The sequence below is a fragment of the Drosophila takahashii genome, chromosome 2L (genome assembly GCF_030179915.1).
Source record: "Drosophila takahashii strain IR98-3 E-12201 chromosome 2L, DtakHiC1v2, whole genome shotgun sequence".
NCBI classification, from domain to species: Eukaryota; Metazoa; Arthropoda; class Insecta; order Diptera; family Drosophilidae; genus Drosophila; species Drosophila takahashii.
The window spans coordinates 27,337,568-27,350,759 of record NC_091678.1 but is presented as its reverse complement, the minus strand read 5'-3'; the positions used below and the strand labels follow the sequence as shown (position 1 = coordinate 27,350,759).

Genomic DNA, 13,192 nt, shown 5'->3' with positions numbered 1-13,192 from the left:
ACGGCAAAACAAACATATGAGATTTTCATTTTTCTATTTTTAAGAAAAATTCTTTCTTGAATTTTTTCCATCAAGAAAGGTTTTCTGTATTCAAAGGACAATTTTCTAATAACAAGAAATTTTTTTTCTATTTTCAAAGGTAGGCCGATTCAATGGCTAGATTTCCAAAATTTAGAAATTAATTTTTATGAGTGTAGTTTTTTACCTCGTTTAGAGGTGTTTTTATTTGATATCAGAAGTTTTTGTTTGTTTACTTTTGATCTCATAGGTGCTAATATAAACATTTAAATTTAAATTGGTCATAAATCATAATTTTTTAATTATTGTATTTTAACAAATTCAGTTAAAAAGGCGTTGAAGTATTTCAAAATACATTTTAAACGATGTATATACCTTTAGAAGTGTAGAACTTAAAAACTAACGAATTGTAGCTATTTTTAGCTTTTTCCCGCTAAAGTAGCGGTTTTTTTCAAAAGTCGTAGAACAAAAGATTCCTATTTGGAACTCTTAAGTGCAAATTTACTGATTCCATGACCCTAAAATACAATACAATGCAATACTCAGGGAGCGTTAGTTGTTCGAGCTGGCAAAAGTGGCTATTTTCGTATAAAAATAACTTTTAAACGTGACTTTTTACAGTAATGTGTTATATACCAAAATTTAAGGAATCTCAAGGGCTATACAGTTTAAAGTTTTAAAGGAAATCGTTAGAGCCGTTTTTGAGAAAATTAAAAAAAAGCTAAAAAGAAAGTTTAAATAAATTTATTTTGTTCATATCTTTTTAACTATTACATTTACACAAAATGCAAATAGAGGGGGTTTATAGCATTTAAAAATACCTTTCAAACGAGATGCAGCACAACTCTGTAGCTTTAGTTGTGTAGAAGTTACGGCTTTCCGAATTTTAGCTATTTATAGCTGTTTTCCCGCTAAACTAGCGAGTTTTTCCAAAAGTGGTAGAACAAAAGTTTTTATATCGATGTGATGAACGTCATATCAAATTTTCAAAACTTAAAAAACATGTTTTGGACAAACTGACAAGCGGACAAACTGACAAACAGAATTAAATTTTCATTTTGGGAAGAAGAAGAAAATCTTATTTTGGCTATAACTTTTGAACGGAGCGTCGATTTTATTATATGACCCCTCATTCGACGGGTATTTTCAATAGGAATACAACTAAAACATTGCGAGGGGGCTTTTATCCCCACCGGCCCCAACAGCTCCAAAATTCGAAATTTTCACTTTTTCACTTTCACCTCTCTCTCTCCCAAACCAATTGATTTTCTTGAGGTCTTGGTTAGCAAGTTTTTGCAATACCTTTCGATTGGTGTATTACTCATTACGATCGGACTATCACAGCAGATTTTCAATTTTGCGGCTATATAATAGTAGTCGCCTTCGCACACTCTCCTGGTGCGCTTCGTCACTACATGATAGTGATATCTATAATAATAACATTTTTTATTCTTTGGGCCGCGGCTAAAGGCGTTCATCGGAATACATCCGCTAAATCAGGTTTTTTTTTCCTTACCTTATTTCCTTATTTCCTTTCCGCGGTGAAAAATATCCCCGGCTAAAGGATTAAGCTACCTATTTGCCTCTCGCTCACTCCTATGCTTAGCTAGCAGTTTTCGTCGTACTGAGTTCAAAAAGTTAAAAAAAAAGCAAGAAAGGAAGCTACCTTCGGCCAGCCGAAGCTTATATACCCTTGCAGATAAAAAATTGATCACTCGGTGCAGTTCCAGGGATTTCAGATTTTTAAGTAGTCAAGAATCAAAACGCCTACTTCCTAAAAAGTTACAATTATTTTTCTTATATTTGTTTGAATTTTCCTATGGAAGCCTTAAGATCCGACATATGTACTACCTGCAATAGAAAGAAGACTTTCGGGAAAGTTTCATCGCGACAGCTTTAAAACTGAGAGACTAGTTCGCATAGAAACGGGCAGACGGACAGACGGACAGACAGACAGACGGACAGACGGACATGGCTAGATAGACTCGGCTATTGGTGCTGATCAAGAATATATATACTTTATGTGGTCGGAAACGTCTCCTTCACTGCGTTGCAAACATCTGACTGAAATTATAATAGCCTCTACAAGGGTATAAAAACGTTTACGAGCCAGTTAAAAAAATACTTAAACAAATACCAAAAAATGACTTTTTTGTCCATCAGGGTATTCCCTAAACTGTTGAATTGCTGAATTGTTGAATTTTGGTCAGCTGTTAATCAGCTGCTCCATACAAAGTCAACTTTCAGAAATTTCAGCAATTTAACAGCCTCGAGGCTGTTGAAAATTTTGTTGAATCGTTGAAAATCAGAGTTGTCACCTTTTTTATTAAAAGTCATGGCAACTCTGTAACATTTTAGTATCAACTTATAAAGCATATTGGTAGTTCTTTTTACCTTGGTAACAATTTTAGACAGTAATGTTTTACATGTTTTAAGTTCCGTGAAACTTTTCAACAAATAACAGCTGTTTGAAAATTCAACAGGAACCATTTTGGGTCGTTTCCTTATTTGCTGAAATTTTCTGTTGAATTTTCAACAATTCAGCAATTTAACAGTTTAGGGAATACCCTGATTGATAATTGTAATCGCAGAAGCAATAACAATTTATAAATGGAAGGAAAACCACAAAAAATCAATGGAAAACTGCCTGTAGGAGTTGCTGCAACACATATCGCCATTCCAACAGGGAATTTAAAGCCTGCGACCCAGGTCAGCTCAACGTTCTGTAATATTTCAAAATAGGCGCCAGCTGATTGATAATTGTAATCGCAGGACAGCATTTGAACAGCGTGGAAACATTGCTGCAATGATGATCCAACGTCCCACGTTATGCTGCTTGAGCATTTATTACGCTAGAAAGCAAAAGGATCTGCTCCAGAAGGCGTTCATATACATATATAGATCTCAACAGTCATTTAAATAATTCTTTGACACGACCCGCGCCAGCAGTAGCTACAGCTTCTGCGGCGGCACGTCACTGAACAGAATCTGAGACGGGGCTGAAACACCTACAAGGACATCGTGCGCAAGCAGGAGGGAGATGGCCCTTTTTCAGCAGTCGTCTGTCAACGTGTGTCATTTGAATATGGAATGGCCATCTATGGTCAAAGCAGATTTTGCACCTGCCATGCGCGGATCCACGGGGGGTCATATGGGTGATATATAACCCCCCCTCGGGTGAAAAATAAAAGAAACGTCAAGATCATGAAGCCGGGGAAGAACGCTCACGTGGCTGCGCTGCAACGACCAATATTTCGCTTCCGATCCTTTCTAGCCGAGCCATTCCATTGTATAAACGAACTTCTACAGCCCTTTATGCGCTTGGATCATCCTCGGAATACTGAACTATTGCCAGATCATTTGGCATATATGATATATCAAATACCAAAACTTTACGAAATAAAGTTAATTTAAATATCACCAATAAATGGTTTTGATATTTCCCGCTTCTTAACGGCCTCTTATCAGTTTCGGGTCCAGAAAAATGTTCATGCGACGCGTCCTAAAGTAAAAGTAAGAATTGTGAACCTAAGTTAGAAACCCTAACCTAATATTGTAACCTACAGGAAATTTAAAAGCTCGCCAAATGCTCGATTTGAATTGCTTCGCATTGAAGTGCTTGCGCTAATAAATATTATTGGAAACTACGTAAGCTTCAGTATTCTTGGCGGCGCTGGAACTTTTCGAAGTTCTTAAATTTCTTTTATGGTGAAATTTCCCCAGAGCGGTGCTCTGAGGCGTGCTACATACGTCATGGATCAATCTACCGAACCCAGCGGCGAGGAAAGCCATGCTTTAAAATGTTCCCTATGTCAAATAGCGAACGAGGATGTCACACTTGTCTGCAATGACAGCGAATGTGAAAGCATGTGCCACCCAGGTTGCGCCGAGGAAAGGGTAGACGGAGTAGGTTGGATCTGCGCAGCGTGCGAGGCTGATGCCCACGAGCAGAATCACATGACGTTCAGATCAGGAAAGCTCGAGGAAACGGGAAGCACTGCACCTGCGCGAGGAGTTGACGTTGTTAGAAGAAGAGGACCACATTCTAAAACTGAGGCAGCAACTACTGCAGAGGCGAAGGGAGCTTCTGCCGAGGTCCGCAGCGGAGCGGGCTGACCTCAGTTGGACGGCAAATGTGCCGGAGGCATGCAGTACCCAAGCGTGCCAGAAACCCCAAGTGTCGAACAACACATTACTGGATGTACCAGGGTTCAACAGTAAGAAGTCGTCACCTTACCCATGGATGTTGAGTACCGGCGGGGAGCGTGACACTGTAGCCATGTCGGGCCGACCAGCAGCCAGAATATCAGCAGAGCAGCTGGCTGCGCGGAAAACTAATGTTGCTGACTTAGTAAAGTTTTCCGGAAAGCCTGAGGACTGGCCCATGTTCCTGGCCACGTACGAACAGTCGACCGAGCTATGTGGGTTTTCCGACGCCGAGAACCTGATGCGGCTGCGCCACGCACTGGAGGGACCAGCAAAGTTGGCGGTTCGGAGCTTAATGCTACACGCAGACTGCGTTCCGCAGATATTGTCCACATTGGAGATGCGTTTCGGAAGGCCGGAAATAATAATCGATTTGTTGCTTAAACAAATAAAACAATATTCCTCGGTGAGGGAAAACAAGTTGGAGAACATAGTCGACTTTGATATGGAGGTGCAAAACGTGTGCGCCACCATGAAGGCGTCCAAGTTGGAGCAGTACCTCAACAACCCTGCTCTAACGCAAGAATTGGTATCCAAACTGCCATGCATACTCCAGACCTTTTGGGGCATGCACAAGATGACTCTACGTGTGTGTACCCTGGCAGACTTTAGCGCATGGCTCTCGCAGATGGCGCAAGGAGCGAACAGCGTGATGGTTCCCAGTTCGGAAGGAAGGTCTGGGAGGCGAGTAGTGGTGAATACGCACGTGGTGCGTAAGGCATGCAAGGTGTGTCTAAAGAGCTGTGGATCAGTTCAGGAGGGCAGGAAGTTCCTGGAGATGACAACTTCAGATAGTTGGAAGATGACCAGGCGATTAGGACTATGCTGGCGGAGCTTCTCAAATCACACAGTCCAGTCTTGCGGTATGGCTGGCACTTGCGGCTTAGAAGGGTGTCAGCAGAAGCACCACCCATTGCTACATCGGGAGAGCCGTGAAGGTGTTCAGGCTAACTGTAATGCTCATCGTCAAGACGCAGCAGCTGCTGTGCTGATTCGCGTCGTACCAGTGACGCTTTACTCCAATGGGAATCAAGTTAACACACACGCCTTTTTAGACGACGGATCTTCTCTCACCCTGATTGATGAACCCCTGTTGGCGGCCCTAGGAGTGAAGGGACAACGACAGCCTCTCTGTATGCAGTGGACCGCAGGAATGCATCGCTACGAAGACGAATCCGTTAGAGTGGATCTTCAAATCTCGGGTGCCGGCATGACCAAGGTATACAATTTGAGAGATGTTCACTCTGTCAAAGCACTTGGTCTCCCGGCGCAAACGTTGGATGTCGACCATCTCAAGAATAAGTACAAGCACCTAGGACACTTACCACTAGGAGGCTACGCCGGAGCCCAACCGAGACTGTTGATCGGTCTTAACAACTGCGGTCTTGGACGCGCCCTCCGCACAAGGGAAGGCAGTCTGGAGGAACCCATCGCCGAGAAGACCCGACTAGGCTGGACGGTTAAAGGCGGTGGAACAACGTCTTCTACGGATGCGGAAATCAGAAGATATCATGTATTCCAGATATGTGTTTGTGAGGAGGACAACAATAAAGAGATTCTGCGACTTCTCCGACAACACCTGTGGTCGGAACAGGAAGTGGGTTACGGAGTGGAGTGTAAATCCCAATCTGATGACGACCTTCTGGCCGTCCGGCAATTGGAGGCAAATACGATGCGCGTCGAAGGACGGTTTGAGACCAGCCTGCTGTGGAGGCATAAGGATAGTGATATACCCGAAAGTCTGCCCACCGCCCTCAAGCGAGCACATTGTCTTAATCAGAAGCTGTTGCGTCAACCAGACCTGGCTAGCGAGGTGCGACGACAACTAGACGAGTACGTACGGAAAAATATGCAAGACCAATCCCACCAACAGAAGCAGTTGAAAGCCCTTACTGGTATCTGCCAATATTCCCCGTAGTCAACGTTAATAAGCCGGGAAAGCTTCGCATTGTGTGGGACGCAGCCGCAAGAAGCGAGGGTATTTCCCTTAACTCTCTACTGCTGAAGGGGCCAGCTCAACTGGCGCCTCTGGTGCCCATACTACGCAGGTACCAAGAAAGGCGAGTGGCCATCGCACAGTGGGGTAACAGAGGCCGATTTTGCAAATTAATGTTAAAATTGTAGGGTTATAATATATATCCCAAGTTATTAAATTTAACACAGATATATATATATTTATTAATCGCTTTATTTAGATTTATGGTTTTATATAGTCTCTTGTCAGGATCGCTGCTGGCTTTCAACTGACGTCGCTCTCAGCTTACGACACGCACCAACCCCCGACTCTCTAAGAGAGTGAATGTGGTGAGATCACAAGAGAGAGAGCAAGCCCAGTGAGAGCAAGCTCTACAACAATAACAATGTATTCTAAGAATATACAAGAATGTTCTAGAAGGAATACCGTTACTTATATATTAGAGCCCTGCATGAATGGATTCAATGAATTATTTTAAATTTTTTCTTTTATATGAATGAATTAATTAGAATTTTGAGTTTAATAGAATTGAATGAATTTGAATTTTGAGTTTAATAGAATTGAATGAATGAATGGCATGAATTCCGAAATAATTCAAATGACAATTTATTTTGAAGAAGAAAGGGCCATAATTTTGTGATTAAATCTGCCCGAATTTTATTTCCTATGCAGTTAACATTGATTTGTTAAAAATTTTCCACTTTTCGTTCTCAAAAGAAAACACAAAAAAATCTGGAAAATTCAAAAAATTCATAAAATAATTCATTCAATTCGAAATGAATTAGAACAACATTCAATTTATTTCACATAGAATTGAATTAAACAAATCAGAAATTTCATGGCATACTATTATAAAACAAAAATTAAATGATTCATGCAGGGCTTTATTATATATACATATATACTACTACGTAGCCATCCTGCTACAATTCGGCCGTCCTGAATTTTCAAGATCCCCTGATCTTGGTTTAATATACAATTGATTTCATCTAACATTATCTTACATACTATCAGTCTTTACATTTACAATTCTTTGCATATATTTACAGCTATTTTCGTTTACCAATCCAATGCTTGATATTTTGACTACTCCAGACTTCTTGATAAGGGCAACGCGACAATTGAAAACCTTCCACATCTTTTATTACATACCTATCATTTTTCAAAACTTTATCTATCACATAAGGACCTTTGTGTTTGGGTATTAGCTTCCTTGCGACTCCTACTGCATTATCAAAATTTTTCACCATAATATAATCTCCAACTTTGTATTCTAAACTATCTTTCCTTTTCTCATTATATCTTCTTTCGTTGTCATTTTGTAATTTGAATTGCGATTCCACTCCATTTTTCCTAATTTTGTCTAAATCTCTAACATCACTAACATTATCTAATTCTTCTAACTTTTGCCTCAATTCATCAATAACTTTTCCTTTCTGTTCGATTCCAAACAACATTTTACTCGGCATTTGTGCAATGCTTCTTTGCTTTGTATTGTTAAATGAAAATTCAACGTCCTCAACAACTGTATCCCAATGCAGTTCTTTTTCCGGATCTGCTAATTTAGCTATCATTGGCCCTATTATTCGATTAATTCTTTCCACCTGCCCATTGGCCTGAGGTGACCCAGTCGCAATTTTTACGTGCTTAATATTATATTCTTCGACAAATTTTCCAAACTCTTCCGATGTAAAACAGCTTCCTCCGTCCGAAACGATACACGTTGGCCTGCTATACGACCTAAAACAATCTTTCATTGCTATAATGACTTCTTAGTAAATACTTAGTAAAACCGTCTATCACCACAAACAGATGTTTCTTTGATCTTCCATTATCAACCGGTCCGTAATGATCGATATGTATAATTTCGAATGGCACATTTTCTTTTGGTATGCTGTGCAACATGCCTTCCCCTTTTCCTGACTTTGGCGAATATGCCACACATCTCAAACAATTATCAATATGTCTAACAACTTTTTCTTTCATATTCGGAAACCAATACGTCCTAACAATAGCATCCATAACCTTATCTCGTCCTAAATGCCCTAATTCATTGTGATATTTGTATAATATCTTGTCCTCCATTTCTCCTGGCACACAGAATAACAATTTCCCATTATTTGATTTTTTATAAATAACTCCATTCCTCATCTCAAACATTTTATCTTCCTCTTTTTCTAACTTTTTCCTAACATCTTTCAACTTCTCATCTTTCGCTTGACAAATAATTAAATTGTCTTCAAAACTATTCGTTTCTACTACCAGTATATTCGTATTCCTACTTAACGCGTCTATGTGTTGCATAAGTTTTCCCGATTTATGAACTAACTCAAAGTCATACTCAAGCAATTCTAATGCCCATCGTGCAATTCGAGGGTTTAACTCAATCCTATTTAATGTTAACATCAGTGAGTTACAATCAGTAACTATTCTAAATCGTCTACCCTGCACATAAATTCTAAATCTTCGTAGAGCATAAATGATAGCTAACGTTTCAAGTTCAAAACTGTGATACTTTGCCTCGTCTTTTGTTGTGGCCTTTGAAAAATAAAAAATGGGGTGCAACTTTTTATCCTCTTTCCTTTGTAGTAAAACCGCTCCAAAACCTCCCACCGGGAAAGTGAGAAGGTGGTTCTTTGTGTGCTGAAAAATTAGCAGAAAGTGTTGGAAATCCTGTTTCTTTCAGCAGGCGACGGTGTAGGGAAAATGTAAATTCCCTAGGAAATCCACATAGAAACCCTTACTTTTTGTGTCACCCCCGTGTATTTTGAAACCAGAGACGGAAGAAATGTAAGGGGTGAATGAGGTTTTGTCCCTTCCGCTTGTATGGAGAAACCTCTTGAAAATATGTTATTTTCCAGAGGAATGTTCCCGCTGGGCTTGTGCGCTTGCATCTGTATGCAATTCTATCTCGTCTTTGTAATAATATAATCCTAACACTGGTGCTTCCACTAACATTTTCTTAAGCATCTCAAAACATTGTAACTCCCTTTCTTTAAATGCAAACTCTTTATCTTTCTTTAACAGGTCATATAATGGCTTTGCGATCATCGAAAAATTCTTAATGAATCTCCTAAAATACGAACATAAACCTAAAAAGCTTCTACACTCATAAAAATTAATTTCTAAATTTTGGAAATCTCGCCATTGAATCGGCCTACCTTTGAAAATAGAAAAAAAATTTCTTGTTATTAGAAAATTGTCCTTTGGATACAGAAAACCTTTCTTGATGGAAAAAATTCAAGAAAGAATTTTTCTTAAAAATAGAAAAATTAAAATCTCATATGTTTGTTTTGCCGTCGCAGCCAAAACATTTTTGTACGTATTTAAGGACAAAATCACTTTTGAATATATGAATGAAATGATCCTAGAGTATAGGAAAGTAGCCATTGACTTCCTTCGGCTGCCGAATGTTAACGACAAGAAAAACGAAGTGGGACGAAGGGCCTACTCGGCCCGACCATGGTGGAACTATACAAGGTGGTCTCGTCAGCTCTGCTGAGGACGTTAAATATGTTTACCTCTCTGTCTCTCTTAGGCGATAGAATAGAGACTGACACAAATAACGTCCTCAAAAGAGGGCAGCTCTCGCGACGAGATCACCTTGTATAGTTCCACCATGGGCCCGACTACTATCCGGCTACCGACTTCTCTGATCCCCCGAGCGTCAGTTGTGAAAAAAATTCGTGAGTGATGGACGTGATTTTCAAGCGGATAAGAGGTGAAGCCTTTTTCCGAATATTCAAAGGTATGTAAATATGTATATAATTTTTTGTATAGCGGGCGTACAATTGTATGTATGTAATTAAAGGATACATTTCAAATCTCTTTACCAAGCGTATACCAATTTAGGTGAATTGTTTTTTAGCTAAGAGCTACGTACATACATACATTTGTACATAAATTTGTGGGTGTACAGTTCTATAATAACTTTATCTTATTACTCGCATTTTATTTATTTTTCAGAGTGAAAATACCTGCAGTTGCAACAGCCAAATAATTTGTTTGTCGAAGCTGTAATTTTGTTTTAAAACCTTCTAAGGTAGGAAAAATATGTTGTATTTGTTTGACATACTTATGTATGCATGTAAATATCTATGCATGTACGCGGCTCACCCGATCTGAAACCCGATTTTCAACCCTTTCATATTCTGCTCCTCTCTCTCGCTCGCTTGACCTACGCGTCGCGACGTTTCTCTCTTCACCTTCTTAAAACTGACACGATCTGCCCTGCTTACATTCGGTCTCCCTTCGCGCAAAGGACTGTATGTAAATATATATGTAGGTATGTATGTACGTGTCTCTCCCGTGCCTCTCTCTCTCTGAAATTCGATTTTCAACCCTTCATTTTCTACCTGTCTTGCTCCTCTCTCTCGGTCGTCTGTCCAACGTGTTTGTATTTTGGCTATTATTAACATTACATTATTTCAAAAAAGTTGTTTATCTAAAAACAATTCATTGATATCCCAATAACTCTTTTTTTATAGATGAGGAAAGGCGAAGAAAATGGATCACCTTAGGTCATATGAAGTTCAACAGACCTTGGGTAATAATAATGTTTTCTTGAGTCAAAAATGTGTTATTTAAAAATGTTTAAATGTTAAGTGTTAAATGTTTTAAATGTAAATAAATATAATATGCAAAAGAAAAAACCAAGTTACATTTTATTTTTAGGGTTTCAGTGTTAATATAAAACTTCCTTTCAAGAAATATTATTTCTTAAATCAAGAAATAAAATTTCTTGAAAGGAAATTTAAACAAGAAAGAGTTTTTCTTGTTTAAAAGGTGCCTTTCTAAAAAACCCTTTCTTGTTTTAAGAAATTTAATTTCTTGAAACAAGAAACAAACCACCTTTGAAACAAGAATCGCCTTTCTTGTTTTAAGAAATATTTTTTCTTGTTTTTATGGTGGCTTTCTAAAAAACCCTTTCTTGTTTTAAGAAATTTAATTTCTTAAAACAAGAAATATTTTTTCTTGTTTTAATGGTGCCTTTCAAAAAAACCATTTCTTGAAACAAAGGTGAGGTCGCCTTTGGCAAAAATTCAAGAAAGAATTTTCTAGATTTTAAGGAAATTCTTCGATTTTTTTTTATGAGTGTAACACCATGTATTTTATCTGGAACAGGGAAATCTCTAACAGCTTCTATTCCTTCGTCGTTAGCTTGTATTCCTTTGCTGGTTACTAAAAATCCTAAATATTGTACACTTGCTTGTAAAAACTCACATTTGTCCATTCTCAATTCTAGTTTGTTTCTTGCTAAACGATCAAAAACTTCCCTAAGAACATTTAAATGTTCCTTTATCTCTCTACTGGCGATCATAATATCGTCCATATATATTACTACCTTACCATGGTAAATTGTATTAATAAATCGCTGAAACACCGCAGGAGCATTTTTTAGCCCCATTGGCATCCGCATAAATTCAAACTGTCCTAATGGCGTCATAAATGAAGTATATTTTATTGAGTCATTGTCCACGAACACATGGAAGTAGCCATGTTTCAAATCTAATTTCGAAAATATTGTTTTATTTACCAACGTGTCTAACAAATCGTCTATTAAAGGTAAAGGATAGTTATCTTTAACCATTGTCTTATTAGGTTTTCGATAATCCACACATAGTCGTAAGTCGCCTGTTTTCTTTTTTACTAACACTATTGGAGATGCGTACTCCGATTGACTTGGTCTTATAATTCCCTCGTTTAAGTATTCATCTAATATAACCTGCAACTTTTCTTTTTCTGTATAAGCTAACCGTCTGGGCGAACAACTGAAAGGGGTAGAATCCTCTAATCTTAGTTTTATTTCACATCTAACTTCGGGTTCCTTTGGTCTTTGTTTATTTACATAACAATTTTCTACCATTCTCACAAACTGACGCCTAGCATTATAATTCACTTGATTGCCAATTTTGTAATCTGGACTTTCATCTGTTATATTAATATTAAACAATTCCTTTACCACTAAGGGCCGGTTTCTCGAGTGCCGGCTAACATTTCTCGAACAGATAAAGTCCCTGCTAAGGCATTTTCGCTTTCTCGAGCAACAATGTGAGAGCTAACTTTGACAGGGACTCGGAGTCCCTGTTAAGCGTTTTCGACTCGATGAAACGACAGCTGATTTTCCAAAGCCAACTAAGAAGAAGAAACGAAATCACAGCTGACTTTTCCTTTGAATTATACCCAAACAGCTTATGAAATAATCGAAGCACGCCATTTTTTGCGCTTCACAGCCCAATTCTGTGCGTTAACAGCACTCTGTAATTGTTTCTCGTTCAGATAAATTTAAGCAGTCGAGAAAGCCGATTTGCTTTTACGAACAGTTTATCTGGTCTTTAAGTTTTTCGAACTGATAGCTATCAGGGACTTTGACAGGGACTCGAGAAACCGGCCCTTAATCTATTTCATTTGTGTTCATGACTTTTTCTTCATCTTTAACTTTGCTAAAAATTTCTTTAATCATTTGCCTATTATTTCACATGTTATTGCTTGCTATCCGGCTCTCATTTCTAACAATACCGCTGACTATCTGATTTTCATTACTAACATTATCACTAATTATCTGATTTCCATTACTAACATTATCACTAATTATCTGATTTTCATTATAACATTATCCCTAATTATTTGATTTTCATTACTAACATTTGAAGGGTTTTTCATGTTCTCCACCGTAACCATTTTCAAGGAGTCGAGGTTTAAATTAATATTATATGCTTCCATAAAATCTCTTCCCAGTATTACATCATGACTCATAGACATGTTCGCCACAATAACTAAATGAAAATGTATTTTATTTAAATTCTTCTTAACGTAACATAATATTCTTCCATACGTTTCTAGATAATAGACCCAGCGGGAATGTGAGAAGTTGGTTTTTGTGTTCTTGAAATCCTGTTCCTTTTTGCAGGCGGCGGTGTGGGGTTAGATAATTTCTGAGCGCTAAATGGGGGTGGGTTTCTGAGTAGCATCAATATCAGGCCACTTATGCGC

The 13,192-nt window shown here is 38.4% G+C and overlaps 1 protein-coding gene and 1 long non-coding RNA gene across 2 annotated transcripts; both read left to right on the top strand.

The window, feature by feature from the left end:
* Positions 1-3,771: 3,771 nt before the first annotated feature.
* LOC138914857 (uncharacterized) lies at positions 3,772-6,142 on the top strand. The gene is made up of 2 exons (XM_070219554.1): positions 3,772-3,928; positions 3,987-6,142. Exons 1-2 carry the CDS (start codon positions 3,772-3,774, stop codon positions 6,140-6,142), a joined length of 2,313 nt encoding a protein of 770 aa, XP_070075655.1.
* Positions 6,143-9,861: 3,719 nt separating this feature from the next.
* LOC138911952 (uncharacterized) lies at positions 9,862-10,845 on the top strand. Its single transcript, XR_011417583.1, has 3 exons — positions 9,862-9,947; positions 10,166-10,241; positions 10,687-10,845. It is a non-coding gene; the product is annotated as an uncharacterized lncRNA (long non-coding RNA).
* Positions 10,846-13,192: the final 2,347 nt, after the last annotated feature.

Excerpts from the sequence above, each read along its gene's own strand:
- LOC138914857 (XM_070219554.1), top strand. The coding sequence starts at position 3,772 with ATGGATCAATCTACCGAACCCAGCGGCGAGGAAAGCCATGCTTTAAAA. Across the intron at positions 3,929-3,986 it reads GGAAAGGGTAGACGGAGTAG|ATCAGGAAAGCTCGAGGAAA; the intron begins GTTGGATCTGCG and ends CATGACGTTCAG.